At 39.3% G+C, this 26182-nt stretch overlaps 2 protein-coding genes across 4 annotated transcripts in view; one reads left to right on the plus strand and one right to left on the minus strand.

Moving 5' to 3' along the window:
- LOC134340115 (breast cancer type 1 susceptibility protein homolog) overlaps positions 1-13767 on the minus strand; it is a 113901-nt gene extending 100134 nt beyond the window's left edge. Inside the window, exons 1-3 of the mRNA XM_063036983.1 lie at positions 13490-13767; positions 4522-4622; positions 2353-2406 (exon numbers count right to left, since the gene is read on the minus strand). Of these exons, the coding sequence (XP_062893053.1) occupies positions 2353-2406; positions 4522-4601 (134 nt within the window). The 5' untranslated portion in view covers positions 4602-4622; positions 13490-13767. The remainder of the gene's footprint in view (positions 1-2352; positions 2407-4521; positions 4623-13489) is intronic.
- Positions 13768-14053: 286 nt separating this feature from the next.
- The window catches only part of nbr1a (NBR1 autophagy cargo receptor a), a 51914-nt gene continuing 39785 nt past the window's right edge, over positions 14054-26182 (plus strand). The window contains exons 1-6 of one of the 3 annotated variants that reach the window (XM_063037250.1): positions 14054-14330; positions 17393-17455; positions 19762-19780; positions 21163-21185; positions 22693-22908; positions 25533-25610. In XM_063037250.1, the coding sequence (XP_062893320.1) occupies positions 14229-14330; positions 17393-17455; positions 19762-19780; positions 21163-21185; positions 22693-22908; positions 25533-25610 (501 nt within the window). In that variant the 5' untranslated portion in view covers positions 14054-14228. The remainder of the gene's footprint in view (positions 14331-17392; positions 17456-19761; positions 19781-21162; positions 21186-22692; positions 22909-25532; positions 25611-26182) is intronic. The other 2 variants (XM_063037249.1, XM_063037248.1) reach the window with 2 other exon arrangements.

Here is a 26182-nt window from a genome sequence, read left to right on the forward strand (position 1 = left end):
GGCGGCATCTCTAGGAAGAGGTACAGTCGACGTTTCGGGCCAAGACCCTTCATCAGGACTAACTGAAGGAAGAGCTAGCAAGAGATTTGAAAGTGGGAGGGGGAGGGGGAGATCCAAAATGATAGGAGAGGACAGGAGGGGGAGGGATGGAGCCAAGAGCTGGACAGGTGATTGGCAAAAGGGATATGAGAGGATCATGGGACAGTAGGCCCAGGGAGAAGGAAAAGGGGGGGGGGGGGGAGACCCAGAGGATGGGCAAGGGGTATAGTCAGAGGGAGAAAAAGGAGAGGGAGAGAAAGAATGTGTGTATATAAATAAATAACGGATGGGGTACGAGGGGGAGGTGGGGCATTAGCAGAAGTTAGAGAAGTCAATGTTCATGCCATCAGGTTAGAGGCTACCCAGACGGAATATAAGGTGTTGTTCCTCCAACCTGAGTGTGGCTTCATCTTTACAGTAGAGGAGGTCGTGGATAGACATGTCAGAATGGGAATGGGATATGGAATTAAAATGTGTGGCCACTGGGAGATCCTGCTTTCTCTGGCGGACAGAGTGCAGGTATTCAGCAAGACAGTCGTCCAGTCTGCGTCGGGTCTCGCCAATATATAGAAGACCACATCGGGAGCACTGGACGCAGTATATCACCCCAGCCGACTCACAGGTGAAGTGTCACCTCACCTGGAAGGACTGTCTGGGGCCCTGAATGGTGGTAAGGGAGGAAGTGTAAGGGCATGTGTAGCACTTGTTCTGCTTACAAGGATAAGTGCCAGGAGGGAGATCAGTGGGGAGGGATGGGGGGGACAAATGGACAAGGGTCCAAAGATAAAATCGTAGAGAAGGGTTTAAAATGACTGCCAGGCAGCAGTCGACTGACTTACTGGCACTAAGCAGCCTTGAGTAAAATGAAAGCAAAGGCTGAAGGATAAAAGGCTCAAATATTGTTAAACCTCGAATGGGTCGTGGTCATTCAGGAGTTATGCTGGAGCTATATGAATACAGCAAATACTAATTCAAATAAGAATCAGGCTTCAATTTTTATTGTAAATGTAAATAAGTTCAGGAAGCTTGCAAATAGCTTTCAGTTTTGCTTGCAAATTACAAGCAATAAATTGAAGTTAAAAGCACAAGCTGTTCCACACACTAAGAGATTGCAGATGCAGTCGCTAAACGTTAAGACAATGGGGGTCTGTTAACTGGTCTGCATCAAACCAGGCAACATGGGCCAAGTTATTTGCACCATTGTTACTGAGTTGAAGGGGGCAGACCAGACAGATGTTGTCACTTAGCATATCAAACATGGTCACAGGTATAGGCAATCAATAGTTTGTGTACTCAGAGACAGCCCTGACAACATCAATTTTGGGTGTCAGATTTCTGCCCCCAGAAGCTTTTAGACTAGGTGTGTGAATTACTTTGTGACAGAAGTGTTCGAACATTCAGAGGTGTCTGTCCCAGTAGATATGCAATTCAAAGTATTGTCAATCTAAAATATTGAAGGAAATGATGTCATTGTAACTATTGAAACGGTATCAGCTACTGTTACTCTTGATTTTAAGAGTATAAAAATGTGACGTATCTTTGGGGCTTTGAGCCTCTACTGCGGGTCTCTGGTGATGCCTGCTTGTTGTAATGAATAAATACTTCATTATCACCAGCTTCAGTGTCTCTCCAATGACTTTGGATCAGTCACAAAAGTGGTTGTGGTAACCATTTTCAGCTGTATCCCTAATGACCTCACTTCTATCAAGAGATCAGAAGTGGTGATGCTTGCTGACAATTGCAATGTTTAATGTCATTTGCAACTCTTGAGCTAACGAAGGAGTCCACATGAAGCTAGCCCTAAGTAACATTTGCACCACCAAAGCACCAATGATCAACTTCAAAAAGAGTTGCTTGATATTCAATGACTTTACCATAGACGTGGTCGTTATTAAAGTCCTGTGGGTTGTGGGGAAATGGATGGTCTCTTGACTAGAGATCATCTGGACCAGTAAATAGCTGCAGCATCAGGATGGAGATTGGGTATTCTGATGGGTGCCCAAAAGAATGCAGCCCAACAGCACTCAAAAGGTCAGACAACCCCCAGGACAAAGCAGCTCCTTTGCTTGGTACCGTATCCATCCTCTCCCCAATCACTGCACACACTGCAGTTACATGCATAGGCTACACTGAGAGCACTTCCCAAGTCCGTAGCTTCTACCACTCAGAAAGGCGGGGGCTTTTCAAATAGAAAGGTTGCACACCATTCAGTCTTGGAATTATGCTTCTGTTCTTTCATCATTAGTGAGCACAGATCCTGGAACATCCTGCATATGACACTATTTCAGAAATAGAAAGCACTGTTTTACTTACCTACAGAACCGATGGTCACATATTGTTGATACTGGCTCTTTCATCAATTCGAAGCTAAAATGGAAATGGGAGAATTAATTTCATACAAAAATATCAAACATAAAATACAGTGGAAAAGCAATGACATAGGTAACAAGTGAAAGACAAAAAAAGTGATAACATTAAAAGCAATCATATTAGAATGACAAGTTTGATGGAAGGGCATACAATATTTTCTCATGTTTCTAAGAAATAAAGAGCTGTTTAAAAAAATTAGAGGGAATGTTGCATGGGGAGCTGGGGGGAGGGGACAAGCAACACACATCAAAGTTGCTGGTGAACGCAGCAGGCCAGGCAACACCTCTAGGAAGAGGTACAGTCAACGTTTCAGGCCGAGACCCTGCTGCGTTCACCAGCAACTTTGATGTGTGTTGCTTGAATTTCCAGCATCTGCAGAATTCCTGTTGTGAGCTGGGGGGGGGGGGAGGGGGGGACTTTGGGGTTCTTACGTTTAACTGTCATTCATTCTTTGGGGCACTCCTCGGTTTTCGTGGATGTTTGCGAAGAAAAAGCGTTTCAGGATGTATATTGTATACATTTCCCTGACATTAAATTGGACCTTTGAACCTTTGAAGTCACCATAGCCCTCAAGATTCAATATCTGCCTGTTGAAAAGATTTCACCTAATCCCAATTCTAAATGACGTAACCTTTTGGGACTGAGACTCCTAGTTCCCAGAAATTAACTCTGGAGAAATATTCTTCCTACATTCAGCCAGTCGAACTCTAGGGATTTTGTACACTTCATTGAGGTCACCTCTTATTCTTCTATAGAAGAGTTTTGGCTTACTCAATTTTTCCTCATATGACAGACCAGCCATTCCAAGAATCAGTGCGATACTCCCTCTCAATGAATTTATTTGTTTTAGGTAAAGAGACCATAGTTTACACAATAACTCCAGGAGTGGTCACACCAGGAATCTGTAAAATTGATGCAAGGCATTTTCACTTTGTTCTCAAGAATTGCGATAGTAAAAGTCTGATCGTATTCGCTTGTAGTCATTGTCATGTATGTATCTGGACTGCATGAGGAAGATTTATTCACCTGAAGCATTCTGGACTTGAGTGAAGCCTAAACAGCAGTAGGGCACACAAGGAATACCAAAACCACATCGCAAGACTAACCTAAAAGCTTGGTTAATCAACAGAAACCCACATACCAGTTTTCAAAGCATTGAGAGTTTTAACATACAAAAATAATAACATTTATGATAATTAAAATAATTAAAAGTCATTAAACCAACATACAGGTTTCCCCCGCTATCCAAAAGTAGAGCGTTCCTATGAAACCTTTCGTAAACCATTAATTTATATGGGAAAAAATTTTGAGCATTCCCAGACCCAAAAAATAACCTACCAAATCATACCAAATAACACATAAAACCTGAAATAACACTAACATATAGTACAAATGGTGGACGCAGGTAAGTTCAACGCACGCACAATGTCTATTTCGTTCACCACGATTGAAACGCTCAATTACGTCCAGTTTTACGCTAAGCATAACACCCTTACGAGCTCTCTTAGGCTTTTCTGATACCTTAGGACACATCTTGCTAACGGATGCACAGAATAAATTGAGATAAAGCACAGACACTCATAGACACAGTTCAAAGCTATGGCAGCTTGATGCTGAGATGCTGAGTGCAGTTCCCGGGGAAGGAGCTTGGCGGTGCGCTGCCTCTATAACAGCTCGCTGCAAATCAAACACTGAACTGTTTTACGAGAAAACACGAAAAGCGAAAATCCTCTTCGGATTTCTTTCGGTTAGCAAAAACAGGTAGTAATGTAGGTCTTTCGTAAAAGCAAAGTGGCGTAAAGCGAACTTTTGAAAAGCGGGGGACACCTGTATTATTTTAAAAGTACCTTCATTCACTCTTTGCTTTTGTATCTGAACTCTAAAATACTTTTTGAAATCAAGGATGCCACATGATTCAACCTCATGTGCAGTATAAAAATTTTTAGTATTGGCAAGATACACTCTAGTAAAATTCATTTTAAAATTGCATTGAGAGAAAGTGTCATGTATAGGTCTACTCATATGGTATACCACAACAACCATCTGGTAAGATCTTCCACAAGTGAATGCCAAGTAGTTAGAAGTTGATATTATTCAATTTCTGCTACTTACCATACTGGACATTCCAAATTCTTCGATATTAGCGACAAAACATTGTGCACACATTCAATTTCCGACTTGTTCAAAGACATTTCTGTTTATTTTGTAGATCTCTGCAAATTAATGTGTGCATTAATGAACAAGTTCTGCTTTACCCAATATTTAGTACATTATCTTAGCAATCAACATTTATATACAAACTTAGAAATTGCTCGCTATCATTTTACCATTTGAACTGCTCAGCCATCATGAAAGGCTAACTATACAATTAAAAGTACAATAAAAATTGTGGTTAAAATTAGACTGTAATCTTACACAGGAATTAAGTAGCCAGCTGCTAACCAAAACTGATCAGATTTAGGTCAGCGTATTCAGGAATATATGAAAGAGGAGATTTTAGATCTTTTTTGTAATGAGAAAGGATCCTTTGGTAAGGTAAAGGGGCATTTAGGTAAAGAATAACAATAAATTTTGTTTATTTTTAAAATCAGTGTTGATCAAACTGAAACTATGGTCTTTGGACAGGAAAGGTTAGCATTTGGGGGAAAACACATTCCTAAAGCAAAAAAACCAAAGATGTAAAGTGGTCCACCTGTGGCTGAAAGAATAAATTAGAGATAGCATTAAATACAAGGAGGAGATTTTGGATTGCCAGAAACAGCAGTATGTCTAAGGATTAGGAGCATTTCAGAACTCAAAGTAAGACCTCGAAATTACTAAAGGCTAGATATAATGAGAGTAAACGGGCAAAGAAAAATAAATGGACTTCAAGCACTTTTACAGCTATATAAAAAGTCTTAGTGAACACATATGTGGTCCCTTATGGAGAGGGATGGGAGAATTCATAACAAAAGTTATGAAGATACATAAGTTAGAGAACATGTATCACCAAGCTCAATGATGGCTTCTACCCCACTGTTATAAGACTCTTGAATGGACCACCTATACACAAAATATGAAATCCTGGCATCTCAATCTAACCTTCCACTGCAACTCTGTAACTGTAGCACCATATTCTGCATTCATTTCTTCCCTCCCTTTACACTGTCTAGATGGATTTATCTATGCAATGATTTCCCTGGCTAGAACACAAAGGTTTTTTCCACTGTATCTCAGTACATGTGACAATAATAAACCAATTACCAAAATGGCTATGGAATTAAATAAATGCACATAAACTTCAAAGAAAAGATAATCTGACAGAAATTCTAGAGAATGAGGAATGGAAGAAAATAACTAGTTTTTTTAAAGTTCTACAAGTTAGTGATACTGCTGATGAGTTCCTAACACCTGATAATCTACACTACTTGTCTAAATTTTTATAGACAGAAATTAGTTCCCCGCCCCCCCCCATATTTATCATGTATTTCATTGAACTGCTGCAGCTAAGTTAACAAATTTCAAGACACATGGTGGTGATATTAAACCTGATTCTGAATTTTGAAAGAAGATCTGTGGACATTTCCATACCAGCTACAATTTCCCGTTTAATTTCAGATATCTAGTATCTGCATTTATTTTATTGGCTTTAAGAGATGGTGGACGCTCTGTAATTGGTCCTGCAGAATGATAAATGTGACCACACTAAAGGATGGAAAGAGGAACAGAATAACTGAGCTGTTAGCCTATCGGTAATATTAGGGAAAATACTGACTCTGTAATGAAGGACATGATAAAGAATAGGTCAGCACGAATCGAGAAGGAGACGAGGGCTTGTCTAGTAGGAGGCAACTATTGGCAGTGTGTATTTGCATTTTCAGAATGCTTTGATAAGTTCCTATGCGAGATGCTGCCCAACAAGATTATAGCATGGAAAAATGGGTATAATTGGCATTAAGAATTGGTTACTGGACAGAAAACAGTTGAAATGAATTGGTCTTCCCCAGGTTAGCAGGCTGTAATTAGTGGGATGCTACAGAGATCAGTGCTTGTGCACCAGACATTTCCGATCTACAATTAAGGAACACTTGCTACAAAAAGTTCCAATGTAATTCACCATTTAAACAAAGGTTTCATACACCAAAAGAAGAGTAGGGAGCATCATTAAATTGTGACGTGTAAGCCTGTAATATTTAACGACTTTTTATTGGGTTAATGAGGCAGTCCGTGAAGTTTAACTGTGGATTTAACTTATGTAAACCCTCAAATACTTGCACTCTGCCATGAGGCAACAATCGGAGGTGCCTGTTTAGAATGACTTGCAAGCCTCAACTAGTTCCTTTCAGCTTTTCAAAACAAGTTGTTTGCATTTGATTAACCATATCTGTACTGGACGGAGATCAACTGGCATGTAACTTCCTTTATTACAATTCCACTGCAACTAGTAAGCCATGAACAAGTTTACTATACTTCTATGAATTTTTCCACGTGCTCTTTATGAACTGAATCCTTTGTTAACAGAGAAACGTCTTGGAGGGAACCAAATGTAATTTTTTTCAAGTTTGTTGCTGATACAAAACTGAATGTAATTATGAAATGTGAGGACACAAAAGGGCCTCAAAGGCATTTAGACAAATTGAGCAGGTGGGCTAAAACATGGCTATGAAGGGATACAAGCACATGGAGAAGTTGGGAGAACATAACAGACCTCATTGAGGGGGACCAGCTGAGGAAAAGGTGAGCAGTTTTGTGCCAACGGCTTACAGAATCTTTCCCATGCCCAGCACATTGAAGGCAAGCCAAAAGGTCTACTTGTTAGAAGTTTGAGGAGATCGAGTATGTCACTACTCTTACAAGTTTCTGCAAATGTACACTGGAGAGCATTCTGATCACTTATATCACTTGTCAGAATGCAGCCTCCCATGCACAAGACTCCAAAAAACCACAGTGGGCTATAGTCTCAGCCAACTCCCTCATGTGCACAACTCTCCACAACAAAGGACATCTTTAAAATCAAGAAGCAGCGTCCATCATTAAAGACCCTTACCATCCGAGACATGACATACCCTTGTCTTGTTACTACAATCAGGGAGAAGATACAGGAGCCCAAAGACCCACGCTGAATTACTTCGGAAAAGCCTCATCCTCAACCACCATCAGATTTCTCATTATTCCATTCTTGCAGTACGTCTTTGCATTCTACTGCTAATGCGTTTCATGTCATATACAGTGGCATGCAAAAGTTTGGACAACCCTGGCCAAAATTTCTTCTACTGTGAATAGCTAAGTGAGTAAATGATGAACTGATTTCCAAAAGGCATAACGTTAAAGATGACATTTCTTTAATATTTTAAGCAAGAAAACTTTTTTTTCCATCTTTTACTTTTTCAAAAATAACAAAAAAGGAAAAGGGCCTGAAGCAAAAGTTTGGGCACCCTGCATGGTAGTACTTAGTAACACCCCCTTTGACAAGTATCACAGCTTGTAAACGCTTTTTGTAGCCAGCTAAGAGTCTTTCAATTCTTGTCTGGGGGATTTTCACCCATTCTTCCTTGCAAAAGGCTTCCAGTTCTGTGAGATTCTTGGGCCGTCTTGCATACACGGCTCTTTTGAGGTCTATCCACAGATTCTCCATGAAGTTTAGGTTGGGGGACTGTGAGGGCCATGGCAAAACCTTCAGCTTGCACCTCTTGAGGTCGTCCATCGTGGATTTTGAGGTGTGTTTAAGATCATTATCCTGTTGTAGAAGTCAGTCTCTTTTCATCTTCGGCTTTTTTACAGACGGAAAGTGTGATGTTTGCTTCCAGAATTTGCTGGTACTTAATTGAATTCATTCTTCCCTCTACCGGTAAATGTTCCCCAAAAGTTCTATTCGAAAAGTTCAAAGGAACATCCAAACAGGTCCTGTGGACTGATGAAGTTAAAATAGAACTTTTTGGCCGCAATGAGCAAAGGTATGTTTGGAGAAAAAAGGGTGCAGAATTTCATGAAAAGAAACACCTCTCCAACTGTTAAGCATGAGGGTGGATCGATCATGCTTTGGGCTTGTGTTGCAGCCAGTGGCACGGGGAACATTTACTGGTAGAGGGAGGAAACGTCGACTGTACCTCTTCCTAGAGATGCTGCCTGGCATGCTGCATTCACCAGCAACTTTTATGTGTGTTGCTTGGTATTACAGGGCTTAGGTGGGAAGCAGTTGAAAAAACGCTGAATGGAGGATCAAACAGATCACAGGTAGGGGAGGCGGGATCTTAATGGCAATATATATATTGCAATGGAATGCAAGGAGTCTTATCGCAAATGGTCAAGAATTTAAGAAATATCTATCAGAACTTAAGGAAAAACCTCAGATTCTATGTATACAAGAAACATGGTTGAAACCACAACTAGATTTTGTTTTACAAGGATATACAGCAATTAGGAGGGATAGAAGCAATGGCAATGGTGGAGGAGTAGCAATATTTATAGCCAGTGGGATGAGATATAATATAGTCAACATAGGGCAGAAGTACGAATCAATAATAATCAAAATATGGATAGACAGAGAAAGCTTGGTAATAATAAATTATAATCCATGTAGAAGACTAAGCAAGGATACATTAAGCAAAGTGGGTGGTAGGATGCAAGGGAAAATAATATGGTGTGGGGATTTCAATGGACACAGTAGACTATGGGGATGTAAAAATATGGATGAAAACGGCTTAGTGATAGAAGAATTTCTAGTTAATGAAAAACTGGGATGTACAAATAATGGAGAAGGTACGAGATATAATATATCCCAAAACACAGAAACTGCAATAGACTTAACATTTGTAAGTTGAGAATTAGCAGGAATCAGTACTTGGAACGTATTAAAACAAACTACAGTAGGAAGTGATCACTATCCCTTACTCACAAGGATTCCGGATAAAATAGAAGAAAATATAGGATCTAGAGTGTCAAGGTGGAAACTAAATAAGGCAGAGTGGGAGATATTTCAAAAAAGAAGTGAAGTAAGATGCACAAAGATTTTAGATGAAAATATATCAGATATAGAAGAAATGAATGATAAATTGGTCACAGCAATTATAAATTCGGCAGAAGAAACTATTCCGAAAAGTAAAGGTACAGGAAAGAGGAAAAATGTTCTATGGTGGAATTGTGAATGTAGTAGAAGTATAAAAGCAAGAAATAAAGCATTTAAAATGTTAAAAAGACAACATTCGGTAGAAACATTAATACAATATAAAAGAGCACAAGCAGAAGTTCGGAAAACAATCAGACAAGCAAAGCGAGCATTTTGGAGACAGTATTGTAACAAAATTGGAAGAAGAGAAACTCAACTGTCCAAAATATGGGGCATGATAAGGAAAATCAATGGTATAAGTAGTAGTAAAGAGATTCCTGTGCTAAAAAGTAAGGACAAAATGACAATTAACAATGTAGAAAAAGCAGCAATATTGGTAAAAACTTTTGTAAACATACATAGCTCAGAGAATTTGACAGTTGAGGCTAGACAGCAAAGGGAGGAGAGGCTTAAGCAAAATTCAGGAATTACAGACAAAATAGCAACCTCAGAAGTAGTGCTGGATACACTTGTTAGCATAGCAGAAATAGAAAGAGCCATTATGAATGTGCGGCCCACTTCTCCTGGGAAGGATCAAGTATGGGGTATAATGCTGAAGCATTTATCAAGAAGTGCACTTCTAGTTCTACAGAGACTGTTTAATAAAATATGGGAAACAAGTAAACTACCAACTACATGGAAACATTCTGTTATTGTTCCAGTATTAAAACCTGGTAAAGATTCATCAGACCCAACAAATTATAGACCAATTGCACTAACTTCACAGCTAGGTAAACTTATGGAATGAGTAATAACTGATAGACTTACATACTTCCTAGAAAAAAGAAATCTCATTTCTCCCTACCAAAGCTGTTTTCGTAAAGGAAGAACTACAGTAAATTCAATACTTAGCTTGGAATCTGAAATTAGGAACGTTCAAACAAATAAAGAAATGGTCCTGGCGGTATTGTTTGACATAGAAAAGGCATACCATATGCTCTGGAAAGAGGGAATGTTAATTAAATTGAAAGAACTAGGGGTGGAAGGAAAATTGTATTATTGGGTTCTAGACTATCTTTTTGGTGAAACAATTCAAGTCAAGGTGGAAACAGAGTACTCCAGGACATATTTGGTTGAAAATGGAACACCACAAGGTAGTGTCTACAGTCCTCTACTATTTTCCAGTGATAAATGACATATTTGCGCAAGTTGAACATAGTGTGGGGGAAATCCTTATATGCAGATGGGTGAGGGGAAGAAATTTAATTTATATACAAAGGAAAATGCAAGTTGCAATAAATAAAGTGGAGGAGTGGGTAACTAAATGGGGTTTCAAATTGTCTACAAGTCGCAAGTGATATGTTTCTCAAGAAGTCACAAACCAGTTTCCATGAAATTATACGAACAAAAATTAGAGCAGGTAAAGGTAATTCGGTTCCTTGGTTTGTTATTTGATGAGAAACTTACATGGAAAAAACAAATTGAGAAAATTACAAACAAATGTAAAAAAATAAATAACTTATTGAGGGGTCTTGCCGGGTGCGAGCAGGATATCGCTATTAAATATTTATCAAGCTTTAATGAGGGCTACATTGGATTATGGAAGTGTAGCGTACATGTCAGCTGCAGAAAGTAATTTAAAAATGCTGGATGATGAGCAAGCCCAGGCCCTCAGGATATGTAGTGGTGCATTCAGAACATCACCTATATCAGCTCTTCAAGTCAAAATGGGGTAAATGCCATTAAGACTTAGAAGAATAAAACTAATGCTAAATTACTGGGTTAACATCATGGGACATAACTACGCACATCCAGCTAAAACTATATTAAAAGACTGCTGGGAACATAATAAGTCAAGTTATAATAGCTTTGGATGGATTGGGGATGAAGCAGCACAAAAATATGGTCTACACGAAAATGGAATATAGCCCTACAGTTCCAATATCCGATGTTCCTCCATGGCTCTTTACAATGCATACAGTAGATACAAACCTACAACAACTTTTAAAAAAGTCTAACTATGGAATCAAACAGATAGTACAAGAATATATAGACTTGCATTTTAGAAATGAACTTGTAATATTTATGGATGGATCAAAAGACCCTAGATCTAGCCACACAGGTATTGCAGTCTACGTTCCTCAGTACAAAACTAGTATCAGGAAAAGAACATCAAACCATTTATCAGTGTATACAACAGAATTAATGGCAATATTGAGTGCATTATCTTGGATAGAAGAAAATAATATCAAAAAAGGCTGTAATCTGTTCAGACAGTTTATCTGCATTAACCTTGATCAAATCAGGAAAATCAGAAAGTAGACAGGATATTTTATTGGAGATTTTATGCAAGTTATATACACTGACCAAAAATGGGGTAGAAGTAAGCTTTCTTTGGACTCCTGCTCATTGTGGAGTGGAGAGTAATGAAAAGGTGGATAGTACAGCTAAACAATTGCTCAAATCGTCTATTATAGAGGCCCAGATCCCTCTTAGCAAAGCGGAAGTCAAGGGCGTTATTAAAACACGTATTGAGGAGACATGGCAGAAGCATTGGGACGAGAGTGAAACAGGGAGACAACTGTACAAAATAGAGGCAAGTCAGATACAAAAGATTGTCAAGTGGATATAGAAAGACAGAAGTGATCATCAGTTGTTTGAGAATTGGACACACTAATCTTAATTACACATTACACAAAATAGGGAAACATCCAACTGGGTTGTGTGAATACTGTAATCAACCAGAAACAGTTGAACATGTATTGATAAAATGTCAGAAGTATCAAAAAGAGTGAAGATGATAGGAGCGCTTAAGATAAACAAAAAAACTGATGTGGGTATAGAAGACATTTTAAGTGGGAATTCAAGAGAAATACAGATCCGTATCATGAAGTATCTGAAAGACTCAGGTTTATTATATAGAATATAGGGAATGCAATTCTTTTCCCTTCTCCTGTTGATCCAACGATCCACACTCCAGTCTAGCAGGTGGCGGTAATGCACCTTAAAGCTGGTTTGCCAACCGCCATAAAACAACACAAGAAGAAGGGGGCATGCAGATGTTTACCAAGACAATTTTCATAGCACTGCATATGAAAAACATTGTGCGCGGGGTTAGGATTGGGTTCCTGAGGCATCTTAGTTAGTATATATAAATTAGGTCTAAGCATTAGTGTCGTTCGGTATAGCTATACTGCACCACACTTCAACGCCTCAGACCTTCCTCCCAACTACATGAAACTCACAACTTACCATTAACAAATTAAATGGAAAATACGGACATCCCACCCTGCAAAAACTCATTTCAGGGAGGTAGCACCATCAATCTGCGGGAGACTTCCGGAAGAGGTGAGATGTCTGCAATAGAGTAGCTCCTTAGCAGCTAGCCAGTTAATTTAAATAACGTTAGCTATGCTAATAAACGAATGACACCTGTTAAACTCACCTCAACGTGTCTTTTACAGCCTTAATCCACCATGGGCTATAGAAAAGTCACTGTTGCAAACAGTGCAGCGAGCGACACTGTCACTATTTTGACCCCTATTAGGTTAGTTGCGTTAGTGTAGTCTGGGGTGACGTACGTTTTATATTTTCTTTTTCTAGAACACTCTGCCATGGCGCGCTCTCTCTCGCATCCTCTCTCGCGCTCGCTCTCGCTGGCTTTCTCTCACTCGCTCTCAAAAAAAATTGATTTCCATGATATTGTAAATAATTTGCGGGCATCAGGGAGCCACTATTAATATGTGGGAGACTCCCGGAACTACCGGGAGAGATTAGATGTCTGAAAATAACAATACGCAGATTGTTTCGTTAAAACCCATAACCATATAACAAATACAGCACGGAAACAGGCCATCTCGGCCCTTCTAGTCCGTGCCGAACTCTTACCCTATCCTATTCCCACCGACCTGCACTCAGCCCATAACCCTCCATTCCTTTCCTGTCCATATACCTATCCAATTTAACTTTAAACGACATCGAACCTGCCTCTACCACCTCAATAACAATTCAAAAAATATACTTGATAGCACACACTATTATATTTTAACACCTTACTTTCTCTACTTAAGTGTGTTTGGTCACGGGCCTCACAACAGCAGTCAGCGCCGGAGCTTCTTGAAACTTCTACAGGTGTTGTCAGAACTCGCTCACGACCCGCACTAACGACAAATCCCGAGATACGTCATCAGACATACAACCTGTCAAGGCCACTTTTTTTAATCAGCTCTTCGAAGTGGGGAGAAATGTAATGCACGCGCATCAAGCAAAAACGACTGCGATGACCTCACTCAGATCCAAACCACTCCGCCATATTTTAGTTTTCCCGCATTTCTTGCGAGTCACGTGACAAAGAACTCGTCATCACGCCACACGCGTTCCGGTAATTCACGTGGTGCAGTTACGTACACCGGCCTTGGTTCGCGATTGTATACGAAACACGGTATGACGTGTAAGGTCATGCTTTCACTTGAAATATTTGTAATATTGTGGGTGGAGTTTTCCTATCACACCACATTGCATAGTCACTGTTCCAATTGTTCGTGATTTAGCATCGTTTGTTGATTTGTCGTCAAGGGTTTAAACTAATTATGATATCATAAAATACCCGGACGGTGGTCATGTGACGCAAGGGCAGCCAGTTAGCGGCTGTGTTTATCTCGGGCTGCGGTGGGTGACGTTGTTTGTGTGATGTAAACAGTGGAGAAGGTGGGTGAGGATCGGTCGTCTCCGCGAAGGTTCAGTCTCCGCGAATAAAACCCACGGCTCGGTCTTCTTGTGTGTGCTTGAGTGCACAATGGAAGAACAGATTAAACTGTGTGTGACCTGTGGCGGAGAGACGCAAACTTTCCTGACGTGCGACTCAGTGAAGACGACATGGGCGGACCTGGAAGCGATGGTGAGTGAGAGGAAAGCAAGGCTTTGGCCACAGGCCCAGCTCCGTGGCCTTGTATTTTTACGTGTTGGGTTGTTCGAGAGCCGAATCGCAGCCGCCCAGATTAAGGAAACCAATATTCTGTTGATTGTTTATCCTGTATGTTCATGGACTGCGAAGTCTCGTTTAACTAGACATTGTGTTTTCGATATACTGTAGTCTTTTGTTGTTGTGACGATTGAATTGTTTTTATGTTAATTTAATCCGAAATGTTTTCCTGTACTCGCCCAACTATTTTTCTCTCTGTTGTAAGAGTTTTAATGTTGTCACAAAATCACTTGAAAGTTTACACTTCGCGTTCTTATCGCTTGTTCGTACGAATGATCAATTAAGCTCAATTTAGTACTTCGCCCTCTCTTCAGTGCTCCGTTTTTTCCCTTTCAAATACAAATCTAGTTCCCCATGAATGCTACTTTTGAATCTGTTTTTACCATGGTCGATAATTATTTACTGCATTAGTTTTCCCTCATTTGCGCTTTTGTCATTCACCTTCGTTGTGTGCCCTTTCATTTTTGACCTTGAAAATTGTTTTTTCTGTATAGTCTGACCAGGGGGAACAATCCCAATTTCCTAGTCTATCACATTAACATGCTGAGAATCATTGTAGTAGATGTTTTCTGCATCCTCTCTAGCTGTAGTTATGGTTGAAGCAATGTCTTATAAAGATATGTTGTGACATATTGCTTCTTCTTCCTACTTTGCATTTTTCTGTTTTAAATTTCTTTTTGTCACATGTCCATTCTGTCACATGTCAGTTTGGGCTATAGCTCTGTTAAGTTTTATTTTATCCCGTTCACTTATTCAGTAGCCAAGAGGGAAAGAAAAGCAGTAGAACGATGGCTGAGGAGCTTGATGAAGTCCTTCTTCCTTATAGGATTTTAGAGCTAAAAGGGGAAAATCTAGGGCCTGGCATTTTTGTGTAAGTTATGTAATGGAAGCTAGCTTTACCTTTCAGTTTAAAATCAGGCCAAACATCCTATTCAGTGGTAGTTAATAACTGTAAATTTAAGTATAATTTCTATCAGTGAAATGTCATTAGCCCAGCTATTTTGTTCTAACATACGGAGTTACAATGTTAGGATGGTTTTAAGTTCCCCAGCCATCTTTCTGTTGCTATTGTTAAATGTTGAAAATCTGGAGAAAAAATTTTCAGATCTTGCTTAGACTTGGCTTTACAAAGTTTAGCTTTCCTTTTCTTGAGTTGCTTCAATTTACTTGACCCTGTTAGTTTCCTGTTCAGTTGGATATAGTGCTGAGTCTAATCTTTCACTTTGAACTTTGTACAGCACAGGAACAGGCTCTTTGGCCCATGATACTGTGCTGAACCAGCTAAAAAGTAAATCAACACCCACCCCCTCAAAAAAAAGGAATCCCTCCTACCTACACGCTGTCCGTATCTCCATCATCCTCACATGCATGAAACATGGGGTGGGGTTGATAATTTAAATGTGCTTATTTTAGAAAGATCTGTCCATATAAAGTATTGGATCCATCCATTTAAAGTATTGTTAAGTGTGGGCTCTAAACTCTGAAGCATTCTGTTTTTTTTTCACTGTAGTTGCATAAAAAGTAGGGAGCTGTCAGAGAATAAAGAAATGCAAGAGTTATGGTATAGAAAAATCCCCAATAATCTAATATTTGTTCTGACTTATCATCCTTGTGGTAAATGGTTGACTTTCTGAATATAGTCGAGTGTGCTGTCAGGAAAAGAGTTCTAAAGTTCGAAATAGTTTAAAGAAAGATAGTAATTCTTTTACTTATAAGATGTTTTTGAAGCATCTTCTCCCATCCTGCGTTATTTCATGTCATTCCTGGTCTTTGAGCAATCCAGAGTCACCTGAGTGCAGCATTTTTGAAGTGCCACTGATGAACCAGGGAGCTTGCCCAAAGCAAGGTCTGCAAATGCTGGGTGATCTATTTTTAGTGCTAGTGATTATGTGATAATATTGAACAGAGATGGTGTTATTACAATGTCAGTAACAGCTCGATGATCAGGTTGACATAAGACGATAGAAATTCGAACAATTAGAAGCAACACTGCGTGGCATATGAAAGACTGAGAAAATTTGGCCTTGATTAATAGTGCAAATTCCAAACTGGATATTGATGAACCTTCAGGTTCCAAAGTGAAAATGCTTTCAGTGGTTATAAGATGGTTATAAGTTTTCTATGATCAATTTTGTCTATTCATCAAAAATAATTTTGTATTTGGTCTTGATTGGGCAGTGGGAATTATTCTAGCTGAATCAAAGGTGTGCTTGATAAATGTTAACAAAGTTTACAAATCTCAACTGTGGGCATATTTATATGACAGTTTCTGGACCATGCTGGACTTTGTCTGCTCAAATAAAGCAAATCCTTTATGGTCAATCTTTCATTAATTAGTTTTGCTAGTAACTCATTGATCAAATGTAATTCTGAAGTTTGTAGGTCAATGCCTCTGAACTCTTCAACGGGGGAAGGGAATGAATACTGGACTTCCAGTATTTAGATATTGTGATCACTGTGGCCTATATACTGCAGAGAAGAAACATGGGTTAAACAGTTGTTAAATAGTATCAATGAAAATGGTGAATTATCTTTGGCCATATTAAGAGCCCTCCGAGAACACCTGTTGCCTATCAGCTGTAGTACTGATTTGACCTTCTGTACCCAATGACTTCATTTGCATTCTTCATAGACAAAGTAAAGAGAACTGATTGCTTAGCTAAAAATATAGATATTTGGAGTTACTCCATGTGGTGTAGTGTTTAAGCCCTTCACATTACAGGCTGCCTGGCTGGTTGAATTTAATACTAAAGATCCAATAATCTGGAAGCAAAGTTTTGTTTTTCTTCCTTTCTAATGATTTTTTCGAGATGATTTGTGGATCGTAATTTGAAATATGAGTAACAAATAGAGCTAAATGGTGTCTTGTAAATCCGACAGTACACGTTTGTTGATGAGGTGAATTTGTCAAAAGTTAAGCACTTATGTGCATTACTTTGGTTGACAGGCTCAATAACTTTTAAAAATGTTTTTTTCAGGTAAAAGTATTATTTGATCTCAACAATGTTCAAATAAAGTACTTTGATGAAGATAATGAAGAGGTGAGTCCTGTGGTGTTAGGGTAGATCGGTGAAGTACTCTGCACAGAGTGAATAAATTTAACTTGGTTCTTAATGGGGGGGGGGGGAAGCATTTGTAGTTAAACACAAACGTCGACTGTACCTCCTCCTAGAGATGCTGCCTGGCCTGCTGTGTTCACCAGCGACTTTGATGTGTGTTGCTTGAATTTCCAGCATCTGCAGAATTCCTTGTGTTGTAATTTAACATGTATTTTTTTGAAAGATTAATTTTTTGTTCAGTTGTGCTGTTTGAAGCTAGCAGTATCTACTGTTAACCAGCATTGAGATAACCTGCTGATCTGTTGCTTTAATGAGTAACCAATGAGTATTCTTATTGAGAGTAGGTTTAAATCATGCTGAATTGTTGATAGGTTCAGTGATCTGATAATGGAACTAGTACTGCAGGGAATGAGAGATGAATGACTGGGCAAACACGAGAAAATCTGCAGATGCTGGAAATTCAAGCAACACACACAAAATGCTGGTGGAACGCAGCAGGCCAGGCAGCATCTATAGGAAGAGGTAAAGTCAACGTTTCGGGCTGAGACCCTTCGTCAGGACTAACTGAAAAAAGAGAGTAAGAGATTTGAGAGGGGGAGGGGAAGATCCAAAATGATAGGAGAAGACAGGAGGGGGAGGGAAGAAGCTAAGAGCTGGAAAGTTGATTGGCAAAAGGGATACAGAGTTGGAGAAGGGAGAGGACCATGGGACAGGAGGCCTAAGTAGAAAGAAAGGGGGAGGGGGGATCCCGTTGGAGGTGGCGGAAGTTACGAAGAATTATGTGTTGGACCCGGAGGCTGGTGGGGTGGTAGGTAAGGACAAGGGGAGTCCTATCCCTAGTAGGGTGGCGGGAGGATGGGGTGAGAGTAGATGTCCCCTTGTCCTTACCTACCACCCCAACAGCCTCTGGGTCCAACATATAATTCTCTGTAACTTCCACTACCTTCGACGGGATCCCATCATTAAGCACATCTTTCCCTCCCCCACTCCCCTTTCTGCTTTCAGCAGGGATCGCTCCCTACACGACTCCCTTGTCCATTCATTCTCCCCCATCCCTTCCCACTGATCTCCCTCCCGGCACTAATCCTTGTAAGCGGAACAAGTTGTACACCTGTCCTTACACTTCCTCCCTTACCACCATTCAGGGCCCCAGACAGTCCTTCCAGGTGAGGTGACACTTCATCTGTGAGTCGGCTGGGGTGATGTACTGTGTCCGGTGCTCCCGGTGTGGCCTTCTATATATTGGCGAGACCCGACGCAGTCTGGGAGACCGTTTCGCTGAACACCTACACTCTGTCCACCAGAGAAAGCAGGATCTCCCAGTGGCTACCCATTTTAATTCAACATCCCATTCCCATTCTGATATGTCTATCCACGGCCTCCTCTACTGTCAAGATGAAGCCACACTTAAGTTGGAGGAACAACACCTTATATTCCGTCTGGGTAGCCTCCAACCTGATGGCATGAACATTGACTTCTCTAACTTCTGTTAATGCCCCTCCTCTCCTTCTTGGCCCCATCCCTTATTTATTTTTATTTCCCCCTTTTTTTTTCTTCTCTCTCTGTCCCTCTCACAATCACTCCTTGCCTGCTCTCCATCTTCCTCTGGGCTCCCCTTCCCCCTTTCTTTCTCCCTAGGCCTCCCGTCCCATGATCCTCCCCCTTCTCCAACTCTGTATCCCTTTTGCCAATCAACTTTCCAGCTCTTAGCTTCTTTCCTCCCCCTCCCACTTTCAAATCTCTTAATATCTCTTTTTTCAGTTAGTCCTGATGAAGGGTCTTGGCCCAAAACGTCGACTGTGCTTCTTCCTATGGATGCTGCCTGGCCTGCTGCGTTCACCAGCATTTTGTGTGTTGCTTGAATGACTGGGCAGCCAGGTTTGTTAATGGGAATTTTTGGAATAAGTCTCCAGCTAAAGCTGAGAGATGGGATGGTTGGGCATCCACAAAATAGATGCATGCCAGGGGTCTTTCAAGGTCATCTAGCTAAACTTGAGCACTGTTCCTGTGCACACTAGAGATCTTGTCAATCTGTAACTAAGTTCTTGTGGTTTCTTCAAAACTAATTTGGCAGAGATGCATGTGCCATTTTTTTTTTCAGTAACTTTGATTGGAGGTTCTTGTGATGAGTTCTGAAAGAATCAAATGTTCTGTTCCCAGTGGTGTGATTAAAGAGTGAAATATTAACTTCATAACCACTAGCTTCAATGGCAATGTATGTGTTCACTTTATATTTTAGAGTTTTGTTTTTAAGGTGTATTTTGTTTCATGATTTTTTTCTTTTGCAGGTGTCTATTAACAGTGCAGGTAGGTAGGCATATGAATTATATTTGTACAAAAAGGAAAATGTTGTTTATTAATCAGGGTATACTTTTTAATTCCATGTTAGTTGTACTTGACCTCAAACTTGTGTACAGGAACTTGAAAAGTGAGGAAAAAAGTTACCTGTGTTAAGACAGTGTTTAATTTTATGAATGTTGCAATTGTATCCACAAGAAACATCACGAGAAGTCTGTGCTACTAAAAGATCCTGTGTTATTAAGCCATGCACAGTTTGGGTCCCCAACTGCTGATTATTGCAACTTTAAGTTGTTAATGTGTTTAAAACTGATGCCTGTAGATTTAATGCTTATTATTGATCAGAGTTATTTTTTGCAAAGTAGTATATACATGGGTTTTGCACTCCCAAATTTCACTGGAGATGTGGAGTGTGCTGGCCAAGACATGGCATCAGTTTAGAGGAGGATAGACGCATAAGTTTTTAGCTACCCTCCTGATGGGGGTAAATCCTGCACCTGCAGTGAAGGTAAACACCCTAACCTGTCCTCCTCGACGCTTTGTTACTGTGAGTCAGAGGTACCAGTGCTGGTTTGCGCCCCTACTTGTATTCTTTCAATCGACCATCAAGAACTTAGCAAGTATTTTCCCATATGCTTCCATTAAGAAGTATTAAGGAGGTGAAGTCTTTAGTATGCACAAAATAAATGTTTGTGTTGGAAGTTTGGTAAAACTCTTGAGACGTCTCCGTATACGTTTCAACAAAGGCTTTTGACATATCTAATGTCAAGTGAATGGTACAAGCTGTCCTCAGTTATGAATGCCCAACTTGTAGAAGGGCTCCAACATATATGCATGCATCTATCTCCCCCTCCCCCCCTTCTTTTGATGCAATTCATTACAGTACTGAGAAGTGTTTTTTGTATTATCAAACTTGTTGACAAATTCAACTTGTAGACAGCTGTTAAAAATGGAACCTGTATGTTACTTGGGGATGGCCTATATGCCTTTACATAATGTTTGAAATCCTCAGCAATGTCTTGTCCATTATTAAAGATACCTTATCATAATAGCAACCAGAGCTGAGTGTTTTCCATAAGAATACCATTTTTGTCTCCCTAATGAGTACCCACCAGCAAGTCGAGTAGCAGTTCACCTTCTGAGCAATCTTGTCTATCTCCTCCTAGATTGAACTACACGTTGGTTGGCTTTGCAACCCAAGATCACATCTTGGCCATCTCAGACTCTTCAGTGCTTAAATAACTTTTGAAAATAAAAACAAAATCACACCATTAACTTTTTAAATTTGGCTTAGTTATGTAGTTGTAGTGAATAAGGTTTTTGTTAGACATTTTGGTTTTATTCTTGCCATTTTCTGTTTGATCGTTTTGTTTTCATTTTCTCTTTCACAGAGGAATATGAAGAATTTATAAAGGTAATTAGTGAATTCTAATTTAAGATAGCCTGGTATTTAGTTTTAATTGACTTAATTTTCCACATTACTAAGCAATTTCATTTCCTTTTAGATAAGGAAAATACTGCACTGATAAATATTACATTCATATTATATCTATGATTTGATTACTTGTAATCAATTACATCAGTAAATTCACCAATTTATGTTTCACTCATTTAATGTGTATGTAATGAAGTGTAATGAATAATTTCTTCCAGTCATTGTCAGAGAATTGGCTGCTTAAGCTTCTCATTCTACTTCCACATCGTTACCTTAGCTGTTCTGTTTCTCTTTGGCTTGTCCCTATGCAGCAACATATGAAGAAAAAGCTGTTGGATTTTCACATGTACCCTGATACCTAATTCGTCTCCAGCAACACCAGTCTTGCCCATGCTATTGCTTCCAATTTTTGTCAAACTGCTTGTCTGACATAAAATATTAGATGAACATAAATTTCTTTCTGTGAATCTTTAGAAAAACCAAAGGATTTTTTTCAGTATTTGCTTCAGACCAACTATTAACTCGATTTGCCTCCCTGAGAATTCTTGAGGCTAAACAAATCAAGTTCTAATTGACTGTGTTGCATTTGACTGTAAAAGAATTAGTTCACCGCACTTGCAGTATCATCAAAGCATTCTACTTCCATTGACTATATGACCACTGATGTGGCTGTCTCCTGCTTTTTACCTTTTATAAACATTTGAAACCCAGCTGTCCATGACCTCCCTCTCACTAAAATACTTTCATGCATTGTTCCTCTTCTAATATATACAAATTGGTTTTTCATTTGAGCAACTGTTCTATTTTAAGATTCTTACCCTTGTACTGACTTTCCGTCTATTGCCCCTCCCTAATATTTTGGATATCTATACTCCTCCAATACTTAAGCCCTTGATATTAATAATATGCTCACTGACTGTCATCCCTTTAACTGTTCAGCCCTGAACTCCAGGGTTTTATTCCTGATTCTCTACCTCCTTCATGCTTTTGAAATGCTCTTTAAAACTTGCCCATTTTTGCCTGTCTAAATTTCATCCTGCATGGGTGATTCTCAGATTTTTGTTTGACATGATCCATCGAAGCACCTTGAGACATTTGAAGATGCTAATTAATTATATGTATTTGTTCCTGCTCTCTTGTGAACAAGGCTGTCACTTGTGCACCTCATTAGCTTGCTAAGCTAACCCAGAATTCATAGATATGGGATATGATTAAAATTAAGTGTTTGACAGATAGGATAGTGAAAGCATTTTCCTTTCTTTGTTTTATTAATATTCTGTGAATCTACAAATTGTAACTTGAACTTTTCAGTCTGTTTCGCTATCATAGTTTAGTAAACTTTACAAAATATATTGTTAGCTGGCTTTTATTGGACAGTAGCTTTTAAAAATGGAAGTGAATGATGTTTGGTAATAAATTGTTCTGTTTAATTATGTTGCTTTCGGTATAATGTGATATTTATCTTTGTCGTTTTATCCTTTTTCAGAGTGCAATTAAACAAGGAAAACAGATTCAGATGAATGCTTATGAAATAAAACTGAAGGATAAAATGGAAAACCATACTTCAAAGAGAACATTTGAAAATAATGAGTTGAAGGAGTCTCAGAATAAGAAAGCTAAAAAAAAAGAAATGAAGCATCATTCGCAATTAGCTAAGGTTGTTGGCCCTGAGATGAAGGTTTTACAGGAACCTAAAAAAGAGGTAATTGTTTTCCTATATAAAAGGAAATTATTCTAAAATGCTGGAGAAACTCAGCAGGTCAGGTAGTATGGAGGGGAATAAACAGTTGATGTTTCGGGCCAAGGCCCTTTGTTTCAGCTGGAAATGTTGACTGTTTATCCTCTTGTATGCTGCTCTACCTGCTGAGTTCCTCCAGCATTTTGTGTTTTGCTCAAGACTTCCAACATCTGCAAAATCTCCAGTGCCTAAAGGACTTTTTCGTGGCTGTACTGCAATTGTTACATTTCCTCATCACTATTTATAAAGTCATAGTTATACAGCACGGAAACAGGCCTTTTCTACCCAACTCATTCATCTCAACCAAGTTACCTACCTGAAGTGGTCTCATTTGCCTGCTCTTGGCATATTCCTCTGAACTTTTCCTAATCAAGTATCTGTCAAAGTGTCTCTTAAAAGTTGTAAATATACCCACCTCTATAGCTTCCTTATTCCATGCACACTCCACACTCTCTGGAAAAAGTTGCCCCTCAGGTCCTTTTAAACATTTCCCTTCTCACCTTAAATCTATATACTGTAATCTTAGACTCCCCTACCCTGGGGAAAAGGACTGTGACCATTCACCTTTTCTGTGCCCCCCACCCCATAATTTTTTTTATGTCTATAAGATCACCCCTCACCCTTCTACACTCCAGAGAATAAATCCAACCGTATCCAGCCTCACCCTTTAAGTTGAGTCTACCCAGTCACAGATCATGAATATTTCCTACACCCTTTCCAGGTTAATGATATCCTACCTATAGCTGGACATCCAGAACTGCACATAACATTCCAGGTACACTCTCATACAGTTGTAACATGACATTCCAATTCTGGTACTCGATGTCCTGAATGATGAAGGCAAGCATGCCAAAAGCCACCTGCTCTACCTGCATCCCGTTTCAAAGAACTGTGCACCTGTACCTGTTCTACAGCACTCTCCAGGGCCCTATCAGTTACTGTGCAAATCCTGCCTTGGTTTAACTTGCCCTTGCCTATGTTAAATTCCATCTGCCATTCCTTGGCTCATTTCCCCATTTTGATCTACATTCTGTTGAAAGTGAATTGGAATGATTTCACATCAAAAGATCTGTTTGTATTTATTTGTTTGCACTTTCTTTAACTGGAAAGCTACATGTATTCTTTTACAGGGATTTTTTTTTCTGAATATTAAGCTACACTTGCCTCTTATTTCCTTGTCGCCTCAAGTCAATGTCAGTCTCTAACGAAAGATGTGCTTGGAGTATAATTAATGTTGTTATTAAGCCACGTAGCTGTTCCTGCAAGAAATTGGTCTGGAGGGAGAAAGAAGAGAAATACTCCTCCTCAGTCTCTCCATTCCTACCTATGAGAAAAGATGCATGACCGATTTTCTGCATAATCTCATGCTCAATCATTAAAGTGTAGACTGAAGGTGGTGTTACTAGTATAGACATTTGAGCTGTAATCCAAGATTCTACTAATGTATTGGAATTTTGTATTGAGTGAGCCAGCAATAAAAATTGTTATTGTTTTCTTAATATTTTGGAATATTTTTGTACTGCTTCCAACGGTTCCTTTGCATCTACATAATCAGAATCAGGTTTAATATCACCAGCATATGTTTTGAAATTTGTTAACTTTTGCAGCAGCAGTACAATGCAATATGTGATAAATATACTTAGAAAACTTGTATAAATAGTTGAAATAAGTAGTGCAAAAACAGATATTTTTTTTAAAAAAAGTAGTGAGGCTTCAATATCTATTTAGAAATCGGATGGTAGAGGGGAAGAAGCTGTTCCTCAGTTGTTGAGTGTGCACCTTGAGGCTTCTGTACCTCCTTCCTGATGGTAACAGTGAAAAGAGGGCATGTCCTGGGTGGTGGGGATCCTTACTGATGGAAGCTGCCTTTCTGAGGCTAGTACCCATGATGGAGCTGACTAATTTTACAAATTTCTGGGGCTAACTTCGATCCTGTGCAATAGCCCCCCCGACCCCCATACCAGATGGTGATGCAGCCAGTCAGAATGCTCTCCATCTGTAGAAGTTTTCAAGTGTTTTAGATGACAGTCTCCTCAAACTTCTAATGAAATATAGCCATTGTCTTGCCTTTTCTTTAGCTGCATCAATATGTCAGGACAAGATTAGGTCCTCAGAGATGTTGACACCCAGGAACTTGAAATTGTTCACTCTCTCCACTTCTGATCCCTCTATGAGGATTGATTTATGTTCCCTTGTCTTACCCTTTCCAAAGTTCATAATCAGCTCTTCGGTCTTACTGACATTGAGTGTAAGGTTGTTGCTGAGACACCACTCAACTATCTTGCTCCTGTATGCTTTTGTGTCACCATCTGAGATTCTGCCAACAATGATTGTATCATCAGCAAATTTATAGACGGTATTTGAGCTATGCCTAATCACACAGTCACGTGTGTAGAGTAGTGGGCTAAGCACACATCCCTGAGGTGTGCCAGTGTTGATTGTCAGCGAGGTGGAGATGTTATTACCAATCCGTATAGATTGTGGTCTTCCAGTTAGGAAGTCAAGAATCCAGTTGTAGAGGGAGCTGCTGTTAATAAATAGCATCCTGACATAAGTAAATTAACTTGTCTTATCGCTGGTTTTTGTAGGTGCTGCCAAAGGATGCAAATCAAACAGAGGAGAACTGGCAGCTGCCTCCAGTTTGGTTTACAGAATACATGGAAATGGTAAGAAAAGGCATTCTTCATATTCAAGAGGAGATTTAAATTTGTCAACTTCTGCCTCACAAGCGTGATGTCTCTCAAGTTGTGTGCATGTGTGAGATAGAGTAACAACATTGTGGGACTTATTCTATGTATTTTTATCAGAAACTTGGTGTGATAGTAACAGCCTTGTATTTTTTGTCCTATAATTCTAAAGCATTACATTCCTTTTAATTAAAATGAATATATTTATGAATTTGTGGTGTGATATTTTGCACGAACTGATTGTGTTTTTTTTTGTCAATCTTATTGATCCATGTTATTGCATTTTTATAGTTGTAGTTTGTTCTTTTATTCAAAAATGGTAACACTGTAGTTAGTGCTATATTTAATCTGTTTTTCAAATATTAGTGATCATACTTTATATTCTGTCGTTGATCATCAGTATTTACATTTTCTAATATTTCCTCTGAAGCTCCCATTTGCAAATTATTGATTACTGAAAAATGAACAAGAAGGCACTAATTGACTTCTTGCCTGTTTCTTTCTTTCTAACAGCAGTCCTCAGTTTCGTTAGTGAAATAAGCTGTTTCATT

The sequence above is a fragment of the Mobula hypostoma genome, chromosome X1 (genome assembly GCF_963921235.1).
Source record: "Mobula hypostoma chromosome X1, sMobHyp1.1, whole genome shotgun sequence".
Lineage (NCBI taxonomy): Eukaryota > Metazoa > Chordata > Chondrichthyes > Myliobatiformes > Myliobatidae > Mobula > Mobula hypostoma.